The following is a 23,953-nucleotide window of genomic DNA, read 5'->3' as shown; positions in this document are numbered from 1 at the left end:
CAAAAATGATAGTAAAGGGCTTCCCTGGTGGCGCAGCGGTTGAGAATCCGCCTGCCGATGCAGGAGACACGGGTTCGTGCCCTGGTCCGGGAAGATCCCACATGCCGCGGAGCGACTGAGCCCGTGAGCCATGGCCGCTGGGCCTGCGCGTCCGGAGCCTGTGCTCCGCAATGGGAGAGGCCACAACAGTGAGAGGCCCGCATACGGCAAAAAAAAAAAAAAAAATGATAGTAAATAGGGCTTCCCTGGTGGCGCAGTGGTTGAGAATCCGCCTGCCGATGCAGGGGACACGGGTTCGTGCCCCGGTCCGGGAAGATCCCACATGCCGCGGAGAGGCTGGGCCCGTGAGCCATGGCCGCTGAGCCTGTGCTCCGCAACGGGAGAGGCCACAACAGTGAGAGGCCCGCGTACCACAAAAACCAAAAAAAAAAAAAAAATGATAGTAAATAAAGTTAGGGGGAGCTAACAGTGACCCTCTTTATTAGGGTGACTCCCAAGAGACTGGTGTCTATTTGAACATTATCAAAATGTTTTTCACACAAGTATGTATGAGTTTCAATATGAGTATTAATCATGAAATACAATGGGAAACCAGCTAGCTTATCATAGAGAAATAGACTTAACACCAATAACGCCAGAAAAGCTTTTTGGGGTCAGCGTATATTAAAGAGCACTCAAACCAGGGAACATTGAGTCTAATGATTATTTAATTATATGTTAACTTATGGACTCCAAAGAAGAGAGTAGAAGTTTTGACTATTTCTTTTTTTTAATTATAAATTTATTTATTTATTTATTTATTTTTGGCTGCATTGGGTCTTCGTTGCTGTGCGTGGGCTTTCTCTAGCTGCGGTGTACGGGCTTCTCATTGCAGTGGCTTCTCTTGTTGTGGAGCACAGGCTCTAGGCGCATGGGCTTCAGTAGTTGTGGCACGTGGGCTCAGTAGTTGTGGCTCGCAGGCTCTAGAGCACAGGCTCAGTAGTTGTGGCGCACGGGCTTAGTTGCTCTGCAGCATGTGGGATCTTCCCGGACCAGGGCTCGAACCTGTGTCTCTTGCATTGGCAGGCAGATTCTTAACCACTGCTCCACCAGGGAAGCCTCTTGACTAATTCTTTTTTTTTTTTTAATTAATTTATTTATTTATGGCTGTGTTGGGTCTTCATTGCTGCGTGAGGGCATTCTCTAGTTGCGGTGGGCAGGGGCTACTCTTCATTGCGGTGCGTAGGCTTCTTATTGCGGTGGCTTCTCTCGTTGAGGAGCACAGGCTCTAGGCGCATGGGCTTCAGCAGTTGTGGCACGTGGGCTCAGTAGTTGTGGTTTGCGGGCTCTAGGGCATAGGCTCAGTAGTTGTGGCGCACGGGCTTAGTTGCTCCGCAGCATGTGGGATCTTCCCGGACCAGGGCCTGAACCCGTGTCCCCTGCATTGGCAGGCAAATTCTTAACCACTGCGCCACCAGGGAAGTCCCTATTTCTTTATTGAGTACCTGTTGGCCTCTGAATACATTTGAAAGTAGAATAAATGGCAACTAAGACCTAGAAGTCTAAAGCCAATATATGATAGTTCCCCATTCACCCCAAAACTATTATCATTACTACAACTCTCTCAAAGAGGAATACCTGTCTTCAAAATCTAAGGAGGGGTTATATGGTCTTTTATTTCCATACATGGTCTGACACTGAGGGAACAGACATCATAAAACTTATCACAAAATGCTCTCACAAGAAAATTTGGGGACAGTGGATGCAATTCGTGCTCTTTTATCCATGTATAATATTACAACAATATTATATACACATATGTATATACACGTGTATATATATGTGAAATCATTATTACATTGTGTTTCCTTGAATTCCTCTGCTGCTTCTGTTGGCTACGGCTGTTTTCTTCTCCTGCCCTAACTTGCTGGTAATGTTGCTATTATGGAGCAACGAGTGACCCACCCTGTGTAGTGGAGGACAGGCCTTCATGTTCAAAGACTATTTTTCAGACTACCTATCTTGAGGTGGAGATAAACTTGACATTACTATTTTGATTACACTGTAGGTCAGGAAACTGACTGATTTTTGAGATTCATTGTTATGTTTTACATTTTCTACAAGACCACAACCCATGCGCATTTACTGGCACCATGCCTTGAATAGAAACACAATTGTATATTGTTGGGTTGCTCCTACCTACTGGGGATACCCTTCTCTCCTAGGGGAAGACTAGAGTTCATTCTGACTTTTAAAATACAAATTGAAATCTTGGTTGCACTGAAACTGTAGAAAGAATATGAGTCAGTAGTAACCTTGAGAGGTAACACTACAAAAGTAAATCCTCTCAATTGATGGTAAATTTTATGAAGAAACTCCAGACAATCCCTTAGAATCTAGCCCCAAACACTTCTAGAAAAATAGCTTCAAGAGGGAAGAAAACATGTCTCTAGCCTCTCTGTATTGATGGTTATCAAAGACTTGACATCAGCTAGAATGAAGAAAAATAATGCATTGGATATTATACAAATGGAGAGAAGTCATTTACAAAGTTATTAGAGAAACAGAAGAAATCAAGTGAGCAAGAACTTAGAGTTCTTTTGCAGTTTTGAGATATGCAGAAACACGACAGTTCAGCAATCCTTCTCACACAGCACGGGTGAAAGTCTACCTAGAGTGTTTACTATCCCCTGCTTAGAGCCCTGACTTTGTAAAGGAGATTAATACACAAGAAGCTCAAAGCAGCCAACAAAAGGAAAGAAGGACTTGAGGAGATGATTCACAGTGGAAGGGCAAGGGCCACCTAGATGAATACCTTAGAGGGTAACAACAGGAAGGCCATAGTGCCACAGTTACCTCTCCAGTAACTGGGCTGCTCCAGATGCATTGGCTCCACGGAACCCCAGCTGCAGCTTTGAACTTTAGGACTCTGAGGAAATGGCCCCCTTTCATCTTCCCAATTCCTCTCGCCTTCAGGGTTTTGAAAATCTATGGAGGCTCAATGGTTCAGCTATTTTACAGATGACCTTATCTAGAGAGCTGAAACTCTACCACAGGGTTCTCCAAAGTGGGGCATGGTGCTGAGCAGGCAAGTATATCAAGAGGAAAACAGTGTTCCTTATGAGGTTTCCATATAGTAGGTTTGTTTGGACAGACTGACAATATATGGAAAATAGATAAGAAACACTGATTTCCTTCTTCACGAGAATACTACTACTACCTCTCTGCCTCAGTACCTAGTAAAACTAGCAAATATTAAACAGGAACTGAAATTCCTTTGGGAAAAATATAAAGTAATGTCTCTGAGGGAACCAAATAGTCTGTCATGGCATGACCTACCTATCCAAAGATTATGGAAAGGGTATTGTCAATGTGAGGCAATACGTGATGGCAAGTTCCCTAGCTTTAAACATACACATGACTCAATTATTTCAGAGGTCTGGATCCATGGTAAGATGCATCCAAACCTACTATCATAGCAATAGCTATGAAATTATTCCTTCTTTTGAGGGATAGTTTATTACAGTGTACACTTGAACTCCTACAGGTAGTCACAGTTCCCTGATAAGTAAATCGACCATGGCAATGAAATCAGAAAGCTATAAAACACAAAAATCTGAGAAACATCCTTTTGCAAGGAAGATCATCTAACTTAGTCTCTCACCATAAAGACCAAGTGTTAAACTCAAAAAAAGATGAGCTTGAGAAAGAAAAGAAACGTGGTTTCTCTAGCTAAAAGTTTTCTAGATGATGCAGGAACTGCTACTTAGAAACTACTTTCTAAACAAACTGCAAAAGGATGACTATAAACATTTCATCAACATATTACAATAAATCCTCTAGGAAGCTGCCTTACCATTAAGGATAGAGAAAACCGCAGATGCTGTGATTTCAGTTCTTCTCTTTCATTTTCTGTATTTTGTAATTTTCTCTAAAAACTAAGCTTTCACTTGATAGGCAGGGGGAAAGGATCATTTTCTGATGGGAAGACACAGATGTCAGCATGTAATCTGGCATGCAGTTGCCTGTTAATGCAGCCTGCAGAAAACAGATGTGAACAATGGCAGCAACACACCAACCTGTTCAACAAAATGATGGCTATTTGATGGCATTCACTGAACACATACGGTGAACCTGCTGCAGTACATGACATAGAAGGGAACAGACCTGGTCATCAAAATCCCAACTGAATAAGACCAATGTAATATGGAGGATACTAAAGTGGTAAAACCTTTCATAGTGAGAAGAGGCATTTTATCTGACAGTGGGCACAGATTTTTTCTGGTGGTCCCAAAATGAAAATGAGAGAATGAAAACAGAAGGAGGTTAAAATTCTTAAGGAGAGAGACAGCCAACACAACTGAGGTGAGATGAGTGAGCAGAACAGAAACGAGAAGAAACTCAGCTCCAACATGCTAATTTGAGACAAGTCTGAAACAGAAAGACAGTTTGTGAAGAGATCAGACCGAATTTTTTTCTGCTAAGTGATATTAACTAAAATTATAAGTGGAAGAGGAAGCTTCAGGGAAGAGAATACAGAGGGGGGACTGTCCTAAAGTTATCCACTTTGCAAGTGACCATCCTCTCAATAGGCAAAATTTCAAAGGTCAGATAATTAATTTGGCTTAAGGGTCTCCAAAGGCAGTTGTTTTCAGAGATTGATCCAAGGTTTGCTTAAAGGAAGTAGTTTCCCCTAAAGGACTGAAAATGAGTGTTTATGTGTATATCATACAAACATATACATTACCATAGTAGTTTCAGGGTGGTTGATTTTGCATAAAGTTAAACATGATGTTAATGTCAAATAATTTTCTATTCGTGTTTAACATGATATATACCACCCTCATTTTCAATTTCTGTTGAGTTCCTTTGGTTCTGATGGAAAATTTCAATTTTTTTTCCTACTTTACATTTATTTGGTGACATCTAAGCTGAGAAATAAAAAAAAAATCTGTGTGTCTACGTAGAGATGCTGAAACTGGGGTAGGAACTGAAAAAAACAAACTCAATTGAAAGACTAGAGGGGAGAAATACATGTGTGTACGAGCAAATTTGACTGCAGGATAAGCATTTAAAATCTAAAACAAATAAACAATACATTAACTAGAGTTATGAAGAATGTGCCCACATTTTTTTTACAAAACAACACAGTAACCCCACAAACTCAAAAAAAAAAAAAAAAGAGTGATAATTCTACTCAATTCTCAAATAGAACTTCCAGTCAGGGGACAGGATATTCTGATTAGCACAAGTTCTTGAATATAGAAGGCACAAAATAAAACTTTGTGATTTATTCAGACTTCCAAAGACCAGAAAGAAGTCCTTTTAAGTTCAATTTGTACTATTGAAACCCTTTCTAAAATGTATTGGTACTGGGAAATCCCTGGTGGTCCAGTGGTTAGGACTCGGTGCTTTCACAGCGAGGGCCGGGGTTCAATTCTTGGTTGGGGAACTAAGAACATGCAGGCCAAGGTGCAAATAAGTAAAATGTATTGGTACACACTATCAGTTAAATACATTATACTGAACATAATTTAGCCTTTATTTAGTATCTTTGGTATCTTGTAACACTACAAGGATAACATTATGGTTATTTTTAGCATGAAATAATTTACATTCTGATGTACAAGAAGCTGGAACTTATCGTGTCCCTAGGAAGTACTTATATTATTTCCAGAAGTTCTTACAGTATTTTTTTTTTTTTTTTCGTTACGCGGGCCTCTCACTGTTGTGGTCTCTCCCGTTGCGGAGCACAGGCTCTGGACATGCAGGCTCAGCGGCCATGGCTCACAGGCCCAGCCACTCCGCAGCATGTGGGATCTTCCCGGACCGGGGCACAAACCCATGTCCCCTGCATCGGCAGGCGGACTCCCAACCACTGCACCACCAGGGAAGCCCAGTATTTGTTTTTTAGATCCTTTATATCTGCTTCATTCTTTCAATTTATCTCTAATTCATAAGCACAGTACAGAAAAAAATCCTAGTTAATTTGGTATTTATTCTATTTAATGAAAAATTTCCTTTAACACTCTGGTTCCAAGGTAGGGAATAGAATTGGAAAAAAAAATCAAATGATCAGATACTAAATTAAGTTTGCCGCCAACATTGCCAAACTTGAACAACAGGTATCCAAAGACAGAAACCTCAACTGTTCATTTTAAAAACATTTTCAGGCATTCCACCCATAAAAAATGGAGGCTAGCAGTCATTCATTCTTAACACCATATTGCTTAGGATCTCAAGACTTTGTCCAACAGCCTCAATAAATGTATAAAGATATCAAGAGGTAAAGGTCAAAAAAAGAACTAAGAACATCAAACAAGACCGCTGGAAGTGACCCAAAACATCACATGCTGGGCTTTCCTTTTTAATGATAATGACAGTGATACTGAATGTTTATCCATGTCTTTATTTCAAAGAGCTTCAAATGCTTAGCAGACATCTCTCACTAATCTTTATTAGGCCTTGAGAAGAAAACAGTTTTCCCCAAGAAGTACCTTCAGAGAAGAAGGATGTTTCCCAAAACCAATAGAAGGGAAAACATTTGCCTCTCTCCATCTTCCCCCATATGCACTTGCCTCCTGACTCCCACTATGTCCCACTGTGATTGAAATGGATTAGAATACCATGCAAGTGTTGAAAGGATAATAATGGTAATTGAGTTTGTTTCTAAAAGAGTTATAAGCTATGTGTGTTTAATCATAACAGGGAACAGGTAAGTAGAAAAGATGAGAAAACCCATAATTACCTTTATCCCATTATTTACCTTTTTGTGGGGGAGGCTTCAAATTGGTAAAGTTACAGTATGGAATACAGATTTTCCATACAGCATAATTAGTCCCTGAGATGACTCACTGATGATCTTTACCTGAAAATGATTCCCAGGCCACAAATATTTGATAGGTGCTATGACTGAAAATATTTGTTCGCATTTTGATCTAATACTTCTCAGATGGGGAACTGGGAGTCTCAGGGACTTGTGGGATAATTTCCAAGCAGGCTACAGAACCTCATCTGCTGAGCTTCAAAGAACAACATGTTGAGACCAGCACAATACAAGTATAATGAACTGGGTGAATTAGTTTCTTTGATAATCCCGAACTCCTTCCCTTCTAGCCCTTGGAAAATTGCTGCAAAGCTGGACAGCTGAAGCGTCAGCATTCTGAGCAATTGTTTCAGGGTAGCAGCCATTAAAAAAACACTCCAAAATTTCAAAAAATGAAAATGTAAAAGTAATGTGTAACATGGCTCTAGGATCCCTCTGACTCTGAGAAGTAAAAACTTAGAAAGCAGCTGTTTTGCGTTGTGTCGGTGATTATTACCTCATTGACCATGGAAGGAAAGTAATGGGCTTACCAATGTGCAAAGGTCCAGGGAGGGCAAGTGATTCACCACAGCACAAACAAGGCAGTTACAGAACTTAAGTTCCCACCCTAGAACCTCTACACTATTAGTCATTCTCTAAGTCACCAAGGCTACCTGTTATTACATTATGGTTAATTTAATCAGCTTTATGGCCCACAAAATTTTTAATCTAAAGCTTTGTCTTCTTAGCTACATTAAAAAGACAAATAGTCTTGCTTAGTTATTTTAGGATAATGCCAAATTGAATTCAAACAGGTTAACTGAGCCTAAATCAACAACCCTCAAACTTAATAATATTTCTTACAGTAATTAGGTGAATAAGCAAGAGCTTGGGACTCCCCTGGTGGTACAGTAGTTAAGAATCTGCCTGCCACTGGAGGGGACACGGGTTCGAGCCCTGGTCTGGGAAGATTCCACATGCCGCAGAGCAACTAAGCCCGTGTACCACAACTACTGAGCCCAGGCTCTAGAGCCAGCTAGCCACAACTACTGAGCCCGTGCGCCTAGAGCCCACGCTCCGCAACAAGAGAAGCCACCGCAATGAGAAGTCAGCGCACTGAAACGAACAGTAGCCCCCGCTCACTGCAACTAGAGAAAGAAAGCCCACGCGCAGCGACGAAGACCCAACGCAGCCATTAAACAAACAAACAAAATAAATAAATAAATAAAAAAGAAAGAGCTTAAGGGACTTCCCTGGCGGTCCAGTGGTTAAGACTTCGCCTTGCAATGCAGGGGTGTGGGTTTTATCCCTGGTCGGGGAGCTAAGATCCCACATGCCTTGTGGCCAAAAAACCAAAACATAAAACAGAAGCAATATTGTAACAAATTCAATAAAGACTTTAAAAGTGGTCCACGTCAAAAAAAAAATCTTTTAAAAAAAAGAAAGAGCTCAAGTCTAATTACTATTAATAACAATACTACCTTACATTTGCAATTTTCAAAGACAGTTCTCATACATTATTTCATTTCAGGTAGGCAGGCTATTTATTACTATTATCCCCATTTTACTCATGAGGACACAGACTCAAAGAGGTTAAGCAATTTTCCTTAAGGGTGCAGAGCTAAGAAGGATCAGAGCTGAGACTGAAACACAGGACTACTGAGAGCTCTTTTCACTGCAGGATGCTGCCACTCATTTTAGAATGCATTTTGTGCCTTATTATCATATCATCATATGTGGATACTGTACAGAGAACACTATTTGGTGGGCATATTATCTTCAATTACCTGATTGGTGATAAAAATTATGTGCTTAGGCCAGAAGGCCTCCAGCTATACATAAAGTTAGAAGATAATGAAGTAACTCTACCCTAAGGGAACCCAAGAAACACTCTGATAATTCAAAAGGAGAAAAGTCCTCATCAGGGAAGTTAGATTGCTTCCGCAACAGTGGCCTAATCAGAGAGCATTCAACTGGTAGCCCATAGGGTAACTTACATTTCTGGGAAAAGGAAAAGGAAACGCTGCCTGGTGTTCTGACTTCAGAGATATGCTCCTGATCTCCTTTAGGTAGATCATACTCTCCTTCATGCATACTAGGTGCATAACTGCACAGGACAATTTCCAAATAATAAAATACCAAATGATTTATCATCATTAATAGAGTCTCACAAAAATCTTGAAAACCAAGTGGACCAGAAAGTTTCATCGCCTCCATTTGATAAATAGTAAAATAATCATTGAATGCGATGCAAAAGACTACTTTTGAAGTCAATGGGAGGGTTGCCCTGGTGGCACAGTGGTTAAGAATCTGCCTGCCAATGCAGGGGACACGGGTTCGAGCCCTGGTCTGGGAAGATCCCACATGCCGCAGAGCAACTAAGCCCGTGTGCCACAGCTACTGGGCCTGAGCCCTAGGGCCCGCGAGTCACAACTACTGAGCTTGCATGCCACAACTACTGAAGCCCGTTCGCCTAGAGCCCGTGCTCTGCAACAACAGAAGCCACTGCAATGAGAAGTCCGTGCACCGCAACGAAGAGTAGGCCCTGCTCACTGCAACTAGAGGAAAGCCCGCACGCAGCAACGAAGACCCAAGGCAGCCAAAAATAAATAAATAAATAAATTTATAAATTAAAAAAAAAAAGTCAATGGGAGAACTAGTACTAGTACTGAATTGGGACATCTAAGTCCCAATTTGGGTTGTATGCACCCCACTGTTCGGGTGCCAACTACTATAGTTTCAGGGTAGAGGTTGGCAACAGGAGAAAATCAGATCTTCTGGCAGCACTTACAAGGCAGGTGCAGTCATAAAGAACTTGACTTTGGATTCCATTGTCTCTGCCAGGACAGGTGGTTTGGTAGAAGTATGGAATCCTGCCAGACAGGCTCCAATTCAAAATTCCCTTTAGAAAACAAAACAGTAAAAATGGAAGCAAAATGCCAAATCCTGTTCCATACCTTGAAGATTGTTATTGCTTGAAAGACTAGGGCATTTTCTATAATAACGTTAATTTGGTTCAAGCATACACCAACTCAGGAGAAAGGAGATGACTAGAATGAAAGGTCAGTTTCAGGTTGTCCTTATAGTTCGAGTCCCTATTTATTCCCGTATATAAGTTAAAGGGACACGCTTACATTTCTGTGAATTTTCTCCATATACTCTTAGTGTTTAAAACACCTGAAAATTACAATCTAATATTTGCATAGGAGTAGCACAGGCAAGTTAGTACTACTGAGTGGAATGAAAAACTGGCAAATCCTGCCTACCCCACACAAAATGCTGACTTACTTTCCTAGTACTATAAACAAAGTTTTATAAGCATCATCAGTTGATGAGTCCATCAAAGAGACTGTATTTCTCTAAAAAAAAAACTATAGCATGTTAGTTCAGAACACAGTAAAATATAAAGGATTGTTTCTGGTGGCAAGGACAGAGAACTGACATTCTTACCAGGTTTGTCTTCAGGACAAGCCTTTGTGATTGATGATGTCGGCTCCTAACCGCAAGGACACCACGAGAAGGAAGAGTACTCAGAGAGTCCTTTCGGGGGCACTGTAGCTGCCACTATTGCAACTGTGAGCATTTTTGGTGTTCCTGGAATTGTATTTCCAACCACTACTTTGTGGTTGCTATGAAGGGATAGAAAGAGATTGGAAGTCTTCTAGAGCACGTGTACTCTTTTCTGTTCATAACCACAGAGCCAAGATCAAAATAACAAGAATGTTCTTTGCCCAGGGCATAATTCTGCCTAAATCTGCCCTATCCATCACTTTAGTTTTCCTAATTCTTGTTTTTGTTGTTGTTAATCTGCCCTAGGAAGGAAAGTTAGATAATGTATAAATGGATTCCAGAAAAACTTGAAAAAATTTCGTGGATTCAGAGAAGGATATTTAAGAAGGAGCCATAATCTGAGAACAAGGCCCTATAAGTGTCCCAAAGTGCAAGAACCAAAATATCAAGAGAATCATTGTTCTTACCCAGAAAATAATTTTTTAAAGTTAGTCTTAATTCTCCCTAACTGATAAATTCTTCCTATTCAGGCCCCAGAGATAAGACTGTGAAGCTGGTACTTAACATGGTTGTGCCTTTTTACGCCTGACTCAACCAAACAGTTTAAATCCAGAAGTTCCTCCTTCATTTACCTGCCAAGACCTGAGTTCAGGCCCTCAGGGTGCTGAGGGTTTCCTTTGTGGGAGAAAATGACACCAACAGCACCTCGGAGACAGCAGGGAATGTAGGGAATGTGGCTCCCAACATTGGTTATATATTATCAACTGCCCTGGGAGAAGCCCCAAATTCCCAAGAGTTGAAGTATTGAAGGTTAAAAAAAGAGGTTTTTTGTTTGTTTCAATAGATTTTGATGTTCCCTAATATCAGGTTTTAAAAAGGCAGGTGGAGTACGGGTACCTCTTCCCTTGGTAAGAACCTCAAGAACCAAACATAACAGGAGTTAAGTCCAGATAGAGCTGCTCAACTCATTTGTATCTTACTGTATCTTATAACCTCTAAATGCAACCAAGGAAAAATAGAGACTTAGTTATATTAGGCTCTCTCCCAGCTCTGAAATGAGTATATTCTTTGGGGGACTTGCTAATGTTGCAAGTTTGCATTCAAAATAAATTCTAGGCACTCACATAATCCCCCAGTCTCCTCCAAACTTTCTTTGATGTCCAACAACTAAGGACAAGGATCTTTGATTATAAAACAATTTCTTTGGTTGGAAGAAAATTCTTTGCAGGGCGTGAACAGCAGGAGAAAGAAAAGATTTTTCTGAAGTGCAAACTAGTTGGAAACCCCCTGGGGAAAGAATCTGATTCCCAGTCTTTGAGAGGAATGGGCCTGCCTGTACAAGCTGCCTCTGCTGCAGGCCTCTAAGAAGGCGCTTTTGTGTCTACTGTATGGCCCTCAGCAACAGCACGGCAGCCCTTCTCTTTTTTTTTGCCAGCGGAAGTTTTCCAACTCTGGGGATACACAATGCAGAAAGTCACGGTTTAATAACAAGGCACAGTTACTAATCAGATGGCCCCATTTCCACTCCTCCCAGATGCCTCCAGATGCTTACTTAACTGAAGCTCCAACCCTCAACTCCACACATGAACACCTATCAGCTTTTCTGAAATCTTATTGCTAATGTAACTATTCAACTTATTTCTAATAATTCAACTGTACAAATTATTTTAGGATCAGATTCATCCTCCTCCTCCTACTACTACAGCTCTAGGTTACCTCTGGCTTCTTCAAGCCTTTCCAAAGGTTCAGATTCACTTAGATGTAGGTTCGTGATTGAAGTCAGTGTGGTTTGTTTGGTCGCTGGGACAGCCTTGATGAAGCATTTAGAATAAGGGTCCTCAATCTACTACACATATTTTAAAATATAAAACTCCAGAGAAAACGTCCTTTTTGTGTGTGTTAACCGAATGTAAACATAGTATAGGACCAAAGGACTAGAAGTGCAACTGAGTCTGGTGCTTAGTTTTCCTACTAATTTGTTGTGTGACTTTAAGGAATCTGGTCAGATTTTTTTGTACCACCTACCAAATCAATTTTATCTCAGGGAAAAGAAATAAGTAAGCAAGTTACATGTCCCTTTTGTATAATAAGTCTATTTCTGAAATAAGTATAACCTCTAAATGTCTACAGCTGGAAAGGAACTTAAAGATCATTTACTTACCCCACCAACCCTACCCCAACAGATGAAAGGTTAAGTGACTTGCTTTTACCTTTTAAATGGTCACAAGGCACCTATGGACTTTTCATATATCCAAAGGGAGACAACTAAATTTCAAATAATGTCCAATGACAATAAAAATATATGACGTATACCATACAGTTTACTAACTTCACAGCAGGTAATAATCTAATGTTTTTGTCATAGCAGACAGGTATATTCTTCTGGAGTTGGTCTCTGTAGCCCTCATATTATACTATAACCAACCCAAGAGAATGGGAATAACAGATAATAATGACTAAAGTCAATAATAATAATAAAAATCTTGGTACTGAAATAAGTTTTCTAAATAGAGATGATATTCAAATACTTTTCACCTTCTGCATAGTCTTAGTTTTTATTTCTTCCTTTATGCAGTTTACAAAGAATTAAAACGAGCCAGTTAGATTATCAATTCAAACAGAACTCCCAATGTGTTCAATTCTGTTTAAAGCTAAATTTTCTGTTTTAATTTTACTACAACTCAACAGAAACTTCTCGTACATTTTAGAAAATCAGTTTGCAATTTGAAAAGAAAGCCATGGTGTTTAGTTATTTGGACTTCTACAGAAAATGCTACTGATGAGTATTATACATACAGGAATATTTTTACAGGCAATATTATAACCTATACTTAACTGATAAAAGTGAAAATTAGAAGGTATGACTGTTTGGGTTGTAGTTGTCCTCTAGATTTAAGCTCCTTGAAGTTGCCTGGGTTAAAATTTTACGGTTTTTGTTGATTTTTTCTTCAGTCATAGGGGATCTTGAGACAGAATCACCACAGTCATTTGAATGACTCCTGAGAAAATGAAAATTGGCACTCTCGTGCATTTATGCCTGCACTTCTTGTTTGGCATTCATCACATACTGATTTCCGCTGTTGAAGGTATATCTCCTTAGTTGGACTAGGCTAGGGTGCTGTTCTTTGTATTCCCACAGGACCTGCCACAGCGTTTGGTACACAGTAGGAGACCCACAGTATAAGACATGGAGAGACTCCAGTGCACCCCCAATCTCGGTAAGTTTCCTGGCCTAGACTTTATAAAGAGCCTCTGTTGCTTTGAGGAGACAATCCAGGACAAAAGGCCACCTGATGCAGTGAGTCTGTGGGCGGAAATTACTTTCTGCATATGCACCATGTAAAGTAATGCTAAATTGCAGCAAGGTATTTTTTTGTTTGTTCCTTTGTTTGAAAGTATGCCTTCTAGTTGACTAGGGATCAAAGAGGAAAGAGACCCTACGGCACTCCATATCTTCTTAATGGAATGTTCAGGGGGAAAATCTCTGCCAACATCTTCTTTTTAATCTTCCTGCAATGACCCCAAAAAGTTTAAAATAAATAAATAAGGTTTGCTAAAAATGCTGGCCAGTAAGATATGGTAGTAGATTGGCAGTTCTTTGACTGGCAAACCACTAATCTCTCTGGGTTTATTTCTTCATCTGTAAAATGAAATGACTGGATTAGGTGTTTTTCCTAGCTTGAAACTTGATGATTATATTTTACAAATGGAATAGCCTGTGCCTCTGCCCTCCCACCCAAAACTGTATTTTACCCCAGGTATGAAAACTGAAGAGGACCTAATTCCAGTAAAAGGCCAAGAAAGTCCTTCACAAAATTAAAAAGAACTTGGCCACAAGGTTCTTAAAGTCAGATAACCAATATGATTCTAAGTAGAAGATGTAAAAGTGCAAGAACATGAAACCTGAACCATGTAGAAGATTTCTTTTTAAGAGTGGATAATTCATAAGACTGTAGAAAATAGTTTAGGTGAAAAAAGAATGGAAATCTGTAATCATTTTTTAGGAAATAGCAAGATCAGTAGGCATAAAACATAAGGCCTTCAGTCTCATCCAAATTATTCTACAGAACTAACAATAGCAACAGTGTTTCTCAATTATCATATATTTATATATGCACAATAGTACCCTTTTGATATAACAGCATGCACAAAATTGATAGGTACATGATAACTGAATATGCTATTTAACATTACAGTGCTATATGGTTGATTTCCATCATAACAGAAGTACTCTAAATTTTAAAAAAACGAACAGGGGTCTTGAAGATAGTTAACGCTGCCATCTTGAACAAGGACCACTGCTTTAGATTTAGGGATCAGAGTATCTAAATAATCTAATTATTATCCAGGAAAAATGTGATACATTGTGTTTACAATTTTAAAAACCCTAATTTAAATCACTTTGATTATTTCGGTGTTTTTGAATATGCAATTTAAACACAAACTCTAATATATTAAAAAGTATCAAACAAAACAAAATGAACTGTAATGTTTAAAACCCAGATAAAAAATAAGAGTATGTAAAGTAGCTTATCTGTTATTTAAAAACAAACAAGCAAGAAACAATAAGCTTTTTTAAAAAGATTCAAAGTTTTCCATTATAGCAAATAGAAATTGAAGGGCCCAAGGACTCCTACACCTTAGGAAAAGCAATGGAGTCTAAAGGACAGAAGACAAACTGATGGAAAGTAACCAAAGTTAGCTCATTTTACAGCCTCTGTTCTCTGACTTCAGTAATCAAATAAACACATAAAGCCACAATTGTTCTACTTATGTCAAAACAAATTAGGAAATTATCTTTTATTCTTGTGGGCCTTTCAGTGAAACCACCATGATGAAGGGCTGTAAGCATTTCTTGAGTTGATGCAGTTTCATCTAATATTTGGAGAGCACAATCCCTTTACTACACTATATATAAGCAGATCTTTGTCAGATACCAATTTTTATATCTAAGGTCATCTTAGGTCAGGCTAACCTTCTTATAATTGCACTGTAATATTGTTGTCTGTTTGACTTCTAGTAATGTACACAAATACTTTTTAAATTAAGTAAACTGAGGGTAAATTAGTTTTGAGAATTTGGTTTCATTTCTTGAAATAATTGGGATTATTCTAGGATAACAGCTCTTAATCTGGAGTCTTTAGATTCCTACATGTGTCTCAGAGATTCTCTCAACTCACTGAGATTTTATGCAAAATTGTACATTAAGTACATATGGTCAATAACGTTCAGCACATTCTCAAAGGGGCCAGTGACCCCCCTGCCCCACCAAATAGTTTAGGGAAAAAAGAATGGAAAAAAAAGATTGAAAACCACTGTGTTAGGGTATCTCAAAATTAGAATTGGGACTCACAGGCCTAAGGACTAAGAAGGTGAGGTCCTTTGGATACATGCTAATATCTTATAATCAGTACCCCAACCCATTTTTTTGGCAAATCAGAATTTTCTTTGTTTTGTTTTTTAACATCTTTATTGGAGTATAATTGCTTTACAATGGTGTGTTAGTTTCTGCTGTATAACAAAGTGAATCAGCATATACATATATCCCCACATCTCCTCCCTCCTGCGTCTCCCTCCCACCCTCCCTATCCACCCTTCTTGGTGGACACAAAGCACCAAGCTGATCTCCCTGTGCTATGTGGCTGCTTCCCACTAGCTATCTGCTTTACATTTGGTAGTGTATATATGTCCATGCCACTCTCTCACTTCATCCCAGCTTACCCTTCCCCATCCCTGTGTCCTCAAGTCCATTCTCTACGTCTGCGTCTTTAGAATTTTCTAAAAAGTAGGGGTTGGGCTAGTTATTAAACTAAATAAGTGCTGGGTAAAGGAGCGCCTCAAACATACTGATTATAGCCATATTTACAATTTGAAAATGACAATCAAGGAGTCACTATGCTGTCAGTAAGTCAGAGAAATAAAGGAATACAGCATGCTCTATCAAACCCAAAGCACTCAAAATAATTGACTTCACAATATACTTTAAAAAATGTGATGAGGTATAAATAAATCTGCTTCATCCTAGAGTTATGTCCAACCTATCACAGCCACTCAGCACCACCATAATGTTCCTTATATTCATTCTATAAATATTTACTGAGTACCTACTGTGTCAAAGGCACTATCTAAGTAATACTAAAGCCCTAGTCCCAAAAAGCTCTGAACTAAAGAGACAAAATCCCTGCTTTCACAGAGCTCATAGTCTACCGAGGGGAGGCAGACACCTATAAAAGTATGTCACATGGCAGTAAGTTTATAACGAAAAGCAAAGCAGGGAAGGAGACTATGAGCCCTAGGGGGAATAGGAAGAGTCCTTCGGAACTGGATGGTCTAGGAAGGCCTCACTGAGAAGGTATATTTGACACGGGGTTGACATCTGAGACTGAGAGAAGAAAATATCCAGGGTATAAGTGGGACTAGTAAGTGGCAAGGCTCTGAGGTGGTAATAGTCTTGGTTTAACTGAAGGACAACAAGGAGGTCAGGGTGACTGGAGTAGAGTGAGGGGAGAGGAGGTAAAAGGTGCAGGTGCCAGGCCAGATCCTGAAGGGCCGTATAGGTCACTGTAAAGGCCGTGGCTTGTTCTCTAACAATTCTCAAAAGAACAATGAATTCAGGTCAGAGTTAGCTCAGTGGGCTTTTTGAGACATAAAGTTGGCAAACTGCTTCACCAATAGCTTTTAAACTGAATTGTCAAACTGAGCAACATTGGTCCAAATAGAGGATATCTCAGCCACTGACAATATTTTAGCTTTTGAGGACTTCCCTGAGAAATCCACATCCTTGGATAACTGAAAAAGTGGATTACTAGTCTATCTCCTGCAAAGCACACTGGGTCCATCTCTATGCAACTTTCTTCTAAGATAATTAACTTGCTTTCTCTCTCCCATTAAGTTTCCTTTTCTATAAAATGGAGTATCACCTGTATTTGGTTTGCAAGTATTTGTGAATCATTTTAAGCTTCTTGGAAGAAGATTGCTACATAAATTCGATGGAACATCATCACACACTTCTCTGACAATACCCTGCTACCAATTCTGGTTTCTGACAGAACATTTATAATTGTACATTGCTCATTTATAACATCTTTTTTTCTCTACTGTACTTGGTAATTTGAAGGGAGTAAAAGGAGGGGAAAAAAGCACATGAAAGTTCCAATAAACACTTTCCAGTGAATGAAATGTAAACCCTTTTTATTAAAAACAAAAAGAAAACCTTGAGCCCCAGGGATATCTTTAAAACTGTATAAAAAGCTAATTATGGCTAATTTGTAGATAAAATTACAACACACACACACACACACACACACACACACACACACACACACACAGAGTTTACCACAAAAACCAAGGAAATGCATACCCCTAGAATCAGTTCAAAGGACACTAAATAGCCTGATAGGGGCAATAACCAAGGGTACAGCTCATTCATTACCTCCTATTAACCACAGAGATTAATGAATTTGAACTTACAATTTTGCTGGATTTCCACATGAAGTATGGAACTATTATATACACAAATTTGTCTAATAGGTACTTTTATATAAATGAGATATCTCCTTAACTTGAAAAATTATTATTAAAAATATTCTGCAGCTTCCTTCTCTCTTCTGGGTGCCATGCTTCTAACAACAAAGCCTTATCAAGAAGGCTCTGAGCTGGGATAGTAGAAGGCAAGCACCTAAGATTGCTTGTGTGCACAGAGGAGTTACATCTGATGGTGTACTTCTGACTACATTCCAAAGACAATTACAAATTAACTGAATTTTCTGCACCACCATTAACATAAATAACCAAGAGTTGACTGTACCTTGAATATTTATACTTCTTTTAAAGGCTGGCCTCAAAGCAAAATCACAAAATCTTTGAAATCTCTGCTTCCAAGGAACTCTAACAGTTAGATGCATACTATGACAGTTAGATGCATACTATTTCAGTTTATTATTTCAGTTTCCCATATAAGATAACTTACCACAGACTGTTATAAAATGAAAAGAAAGGTAATGAAAGTTGTTCCACTGAAAGAGAAATACTAAGTAAATAAACATTCTGATTTGTAAATATCTTTGTAAATGAAACACAAATGAGAGAAATAGAAGAAATACAGAGATTATTAGAAGTTAGCAGGATATTATATAGTTTGGATCAATTGCAGAGAATAGTACTCATCAGTTTCATTCCTTTCTATTCTGGAAATAAATTCATCATTTAGACAAAGCCTGCACTGGTGTTTTGTTCATCTTTGGCATTCGTAGATGTATAGAATTTTATTTTTTTAAAGTCTTTATTGAATTTGTTACAATATTGCTTCTGTTTTATGTTTTGGTTTTTTTGGCTGCGAGGCATGTGGGATCTTAGCTCCCCCCCCCACCAGGGATCAAACCCACACCAACTGCATTGGAAGGCGAAGTCTTAACCACTGGACCACCAGGGAAGTCCCTGTACAGAATTTTAGAGTTAGAAAAGCATGAGCTCTGGGGTTCAAGTTCCAGCTATGCCCCCTACTATTAGATCTTAGCAAATAGCTGTGAGCCTCACTCTGAGCCTCAGTTTCTTTACCTATAATATGTAAAAATAAAGCTACTGTATGATATCATTTATATGTGGAATCTAAAAAATACAACAAACTAGTGAAGGTAACAACAACAAAAAAACGAAGCAGACTCACAGGTATAGAGAACAAACTAGTGGCTACCAGTGGGGAGAGGGAAGGGGGGAGGGGCAGAATAGGGGTAGGGGATTAAGAGGTACAAACTGCTATGTATTATAAAATAAGCTACAAGGATATATTGTACAACACAGGGAATATAGCCAATATTTTATAATGACTATAAATGGAGTATAACCTTCAAAAATTGTGAATCACTATATTGTATACCTGAAACCTATATAATATTGTACATTAACTATACTTCAATTAAAAAACATCTTCCCTAATCTTAAAAAAAAAGTACTGTATTTCTCTCATGAAGGTATTACAAGGATTCAATGAGTTAATACATGTGAAGTGCATAGCACAAGTTCAGTTTTACAGGTGGGAAATCCAAAGCCTAGAAAAGTAAAAAACTATTTTGTCCCAAATCACCCAACTACTTAGTGGCAGAGTCAAAGCTAAAAGTCAAGTCCCTTTAGTCACAGTTTAGTCACTTTGTCAACTACAGTTTGCTATAAATCATTGTCTCTCTGGCTTTGGCTAACACTTTAATTATAAAGTTTTCTCTTCCTCCCCAAATAATTCACTTCAGGCCCTGACTACAAATAAAGTGAAAATGGAAAGATGGGATAACTATGTGTTGACTAATAGGTAAATGAAGGGGCAAGCAGAGACATTGTGCAAGGGGGAATTTGTCCAGGAGGTGTTCACTGCTACTGGCCAAATGCTGCACTACCACAGCTCCCATTGTAGGTCTGAAGCCTCAGGGCAGTACATTCTAATCTTGATCATAACTTTAACCTGGAGTCTAAGAAAATCCAGGACAACCAGCTGAGCAGGAAGAGTGTGATAGTTAAAGAATCGGTGACCTCTCCTACGCTACACAAAGATCCTCTTGCTCTTTCGCTTTGAGGAGAAGGAAGATTAATTTGAGTTGTCCCTCTAAGTAACATTTATTAATAAAGAACAAAAACTGAGAAAGAAAATAAGACTGTAATCATTTTTACAGTGGTAAAATGGTAGCAACAATATCACTTAGAAATAATATAAACAAATGTTGATAAGAGGTAAACAAACCAGAAAACTGGACAATGAGACAATGCATAAGCTCCAGCTCACTTTCCTTCTACAATGGTACAAACCAGAAGAAGAATTAGTCAAATGAACAGTCAAAATAGTAAGAATAATAGTAACTATCATTAAGTCCTCTTTATCAGTCACTGCCAAGTAATGAGGAGATCCTTGAAAGTTTCCTTGACATGGATTTTTTTGTGTGTGTCTCCCACATTCTCTTTTTTTTTCTTATTGAGATATAATTGACATATAACACTGTATTAGTTTTAGGTATATAACATGATTTGATATATATATACTATATATGTAGTGAAATGATCACCACAATAAGCTTAGTTAACATCCATCATTACTCATAATTACAAAAAAATTTTTTTTGGACGTGGATTTTTGAGGGCTAGTTAGAGAAATGCTGAGGCAGAATAGTGGTGGAAGGTTATCCTAAATATAAAAATTCAATGGGAAACAAAGATTTAAAAAGTAGAAAGAAATCACAGGAGAGGGAGAGATAGGATTTTGGCAAATGTAGGGGAAACCTAAGAAGTAGACACTTTAAAGACAATGGCAAAGCTGCACAGGGATTTGAAATGATATGGTAGTGCAAAGAAGCAGCTCTTGGGCAAAATAGAAAGGAAAGCAATATAATTTGGTTAGGGCTAAGATGGGGAGTTTTGAAATGGAAAAGAGAAGACTTGAGAAATGAAAGGAATACAGCCAAGGCAACATTTCCTCTTCCATTTTGACTTTCTTCTAGTACTTTAAAGAGAATATTATAATTTAAGACTCTGAACATATCTTGTACAATGGATATAACTGTTGGTAAAGAAAAACCTAAGTACAAAGACTGAGGAATAAGAATCAGGACAAAAATTCACCAAGGCCTGGCCTTGTATATACAGCCATCAGATGAAGCTGAAACAAGCAAAATTATTTTAGAGACAGTTCTATGGCCTATTTTATTATTAAGCAAATTGGAGGAACATTGTCATGGGATATTTCTCTTTGTCTAAGGAAAATTAAAATTGTAATACAAATGAAAGTCCAGTTAATTTGGTCCTTATGAAAAAGTACATACCCTGAAATAGTTGAACAAAATGTAAAGAAATGTCAGATTTTCTGAAACTCTCTGGAAACTCCAGAAACCACAACAAGGTCATTATGATTTTTTTAAATCACTGTTCTCATAACTTTACATCTCCCAATGCATAGCATGCCCAATTTTACAAAGACCTGACTGCATCTTTGAAGATAATCAAACTTAACAGGCAGCTAGAATAATTCAGAGGTAGAAGGATACACAGCGTTATCCAAAATTCTGCAAAGCCAACAGAGAAGATTGCCTTTAGATCTGTGACACCAGGGGACAGATATCCACCAAGAAAGCTAAAGTGCAGCAAAGCACAGCTCCAGGACATGTAAACACAACTTCAGTTGAGTGGAAGGCTTGGTTAACCACAGTTGAGTAAACCTGTGTGGCAGTGTAATCTGATAAGGAACAAACAGCATGGATCCTAGAAGTGTAAACCATGTGTCCCTAACATGCTAGACTTCTTTGAAAGAGTTAATCAAATAGTGGATAAAAATGAACTGAGGCATATCATCCAAAAGTTTTTTTTAATATAGTCTCTCATAAGAGGTTATTAAGAAAATTTAGTAATTACTGTAGATTAAAAATTGATTAATAGAAAATAAACCAATACTGAAAGTCTCCAGAGATTAATACTAGGCTAATGTACAAATTTATTAATGACCTAGAAGAAGCTTGTATGGAGAGAAAAGGTGAAAAAGACTGAAAATTGCCAATGATGCAAACTGTCTATTGGAAAGCCTGGAAAGGCCTTGCTAAATAATAGATACAATGAAATTCTCTCTTCACAAAGTAAAGAATCAATACTTAAAGTCCACTGATAGATTCAAAGTTAATAGGTTAAAAAAAAAAGGATTAAGCAACACTTACCAGAGTGAGAAAAAGGGCAAAATAAGAGAAGATATGATACAGACTGACAAGGTAATAAATGGGGCAGAGAATGCCAGCTAGTATCTCTTATATACCTTTTCCTTTATGAATACACAGAAACTTTATGTGGAGCTTTATGATAATAGAATACAAAACATTTAAAATGAAAGACACTTTTATGCAGCATATAATTAACCCATTGAACATGCTGCCACAGGACATTAATAAGACACAAAGCTTAGTATGGTTCCCAAAGACCTCAGAGCCTCCAGAGTATGGTTCTATAGTAAAATTACTTAGGGCAAAAAATTACAATGGAGCACATACCTCATGCTTCAAGGTATTAACTAGGTAAGGTCAGGATGGAAGTTTCCTTTCCAATTGTTGTATTCAAAATGATTTATGGTTTCAACTTTTAAATATTCCTAATTCTATCCTAAAGTTCAAATTAAGTGAATAGACTCTTATCCAAAAATTCTTACACTATTTTTTCAATATATATTCTTTTTGTCTGTTTATTTTTCTAAATAGCAGAGCCTTCCTTTTCACCCAATTCTTCTTCCACTTCACTTATCCCAGCTTCAAAATATTGCCTAAGAAGTGATCATGAAGAGCCACTAAGTCATATATGTAAAAATCTGTGTTTGGCAAAGAGAGTTCTATAATTTGTTAAATTTTCTCACCTTTTTCCTCTCAGTGGACAAAAAGTTAAACTCATACAATATTTTGGTTCTGTTCATGTCACAAAATAAAAATCTGAGCTTAGATGCTGAGATGAGTGATATTTAACATTTTTCACCCATGACTAAGAGCTACAGCAAGAAATGTCCTTTTGTAAAATGAATTTTAATCCATAAGCAACATAATTTTATAGAGTAAGATACTAGAATGCCACATGAAAAAGGTAGAGCCCTCAAGGCTCTATCTTCACCATGGGGAATGAGCAATTCATCTATGAAATGTCATGGCCTCAGTCAGTTCATACACTAAACACATAAAGAGTAGGCTATGAATGAGTTATAGGCAAAATTCACAACCTGAAAGCCCAAGAAACTGTGTCTGAAAAACTTTGTGGGTCAATAAAAAACAGATGTTAAATTTAAAATTTTTGAAAATAATAAAATTATGTGTAGGCAAGACCAAAGTGATCAGGGAGGCAAGTTTATACCTTGTGTCCATTTTGTAATCCAGTCCTCTCCATTTTGGGCTTAGCAATAGGGTGCCACACGTGGTATAAGGCCAGCCGTAGTATTCAAGCTTGACTGAATTTTAAAAGTGACATACTGATCAGATCTGCTCCAAGGACATTCTAGAATTTCAGGGTGCTACTGACCATTAAAATCAACCTCCTCGGTGCTCACCTCAAATCTAAACATGATGTAAAGTACAATCCTCGAGTTAATTAAATACAAGCCCATATATTTCATCTATAAAAAAAATAGTGTCCAGAATATATCACTTGCAAAGAAAGGACTTATTATGTAATGCAGTGTAGTGCGAGAGTTAAAAATAAGCAGATGATCTTATAAAATACAGTATTTATATGTTTCTTCCCAAGTATAAAATAAGAATTTGCTTTAGAAGGCCAATAAGGCAATATGCTTAACAAGATGAAACACAGAAAGCTAAGCAGCAGAGCCCTTGTATGGAATTTGGTGTGGCAGACAAAAGAAGAAAGGCATATTTCAAACAGATGGAAAATGAAAAATAATAAAGTCATCCTTACCTGCATTAATTTTCCTTCTGCTGGAGTTATCTCAGCAACACCAGCAAACACACCTTCCAAAGTGAGATTCAGTTTTCCTGTGGGGTCCATTTTCAAGGGGATCACTCTGATAATAGCTTTCTGCTCAGCTGATCTTTCAGACTCCACTGCTGCTGCCAGTACCAGTCCTGTGCGTCCAAAGCCTGCCTGCAGGGTAGCCATCAGCAGCCAGGGCCAGAGGGCAGCCAGCTGTAGCTGGTGGCCACCACTCAT

The 23,953-nt window shown here is 38.3% G+C and overlaps 1 protein-coding gene across 3 annotated transcripts in view; it reads right to left on the bottom strand.

The window, feature by feature from the left end:
- Positions 1-23,953, bottom strand: part of RNF43 (ring finger protein 43) — a 59,277-nt gene extending 35,324 nt beyond the window's left edge. For all 3 annotated transcript variants that reach the window (XM_059047710.2, XM_059047711.2, XM_059047712.2), the window contains exon 1: positions 23,702-23,953. In XM_059047710.2, coding sequence (XP_058903693.1) covers positions 23,702-23,953 — 252 coding nt within the window. The remainder of the gene's footprint in view (positions 1-23,701) is intronic.

Source organism: Kogia breviceps, chromosome 19, assembly GCF_026419965.1.
Source record: "Kogia breviceps isolate mKogBre1 chromosome 19, mKogBre1 haplotype 1, whole genome shotgun sequence".
NCBI lineage: Eukaryota > Metazoa > Chordata > Mammalia > Artiodactyla > Physeteridae > Kogia > Kogia breviceps.
The sequence above is the reverse complement of the archived record's forward strand: the minus strand, read 5'-3'. Positions and strand labels throughout refer to the sequence as shown.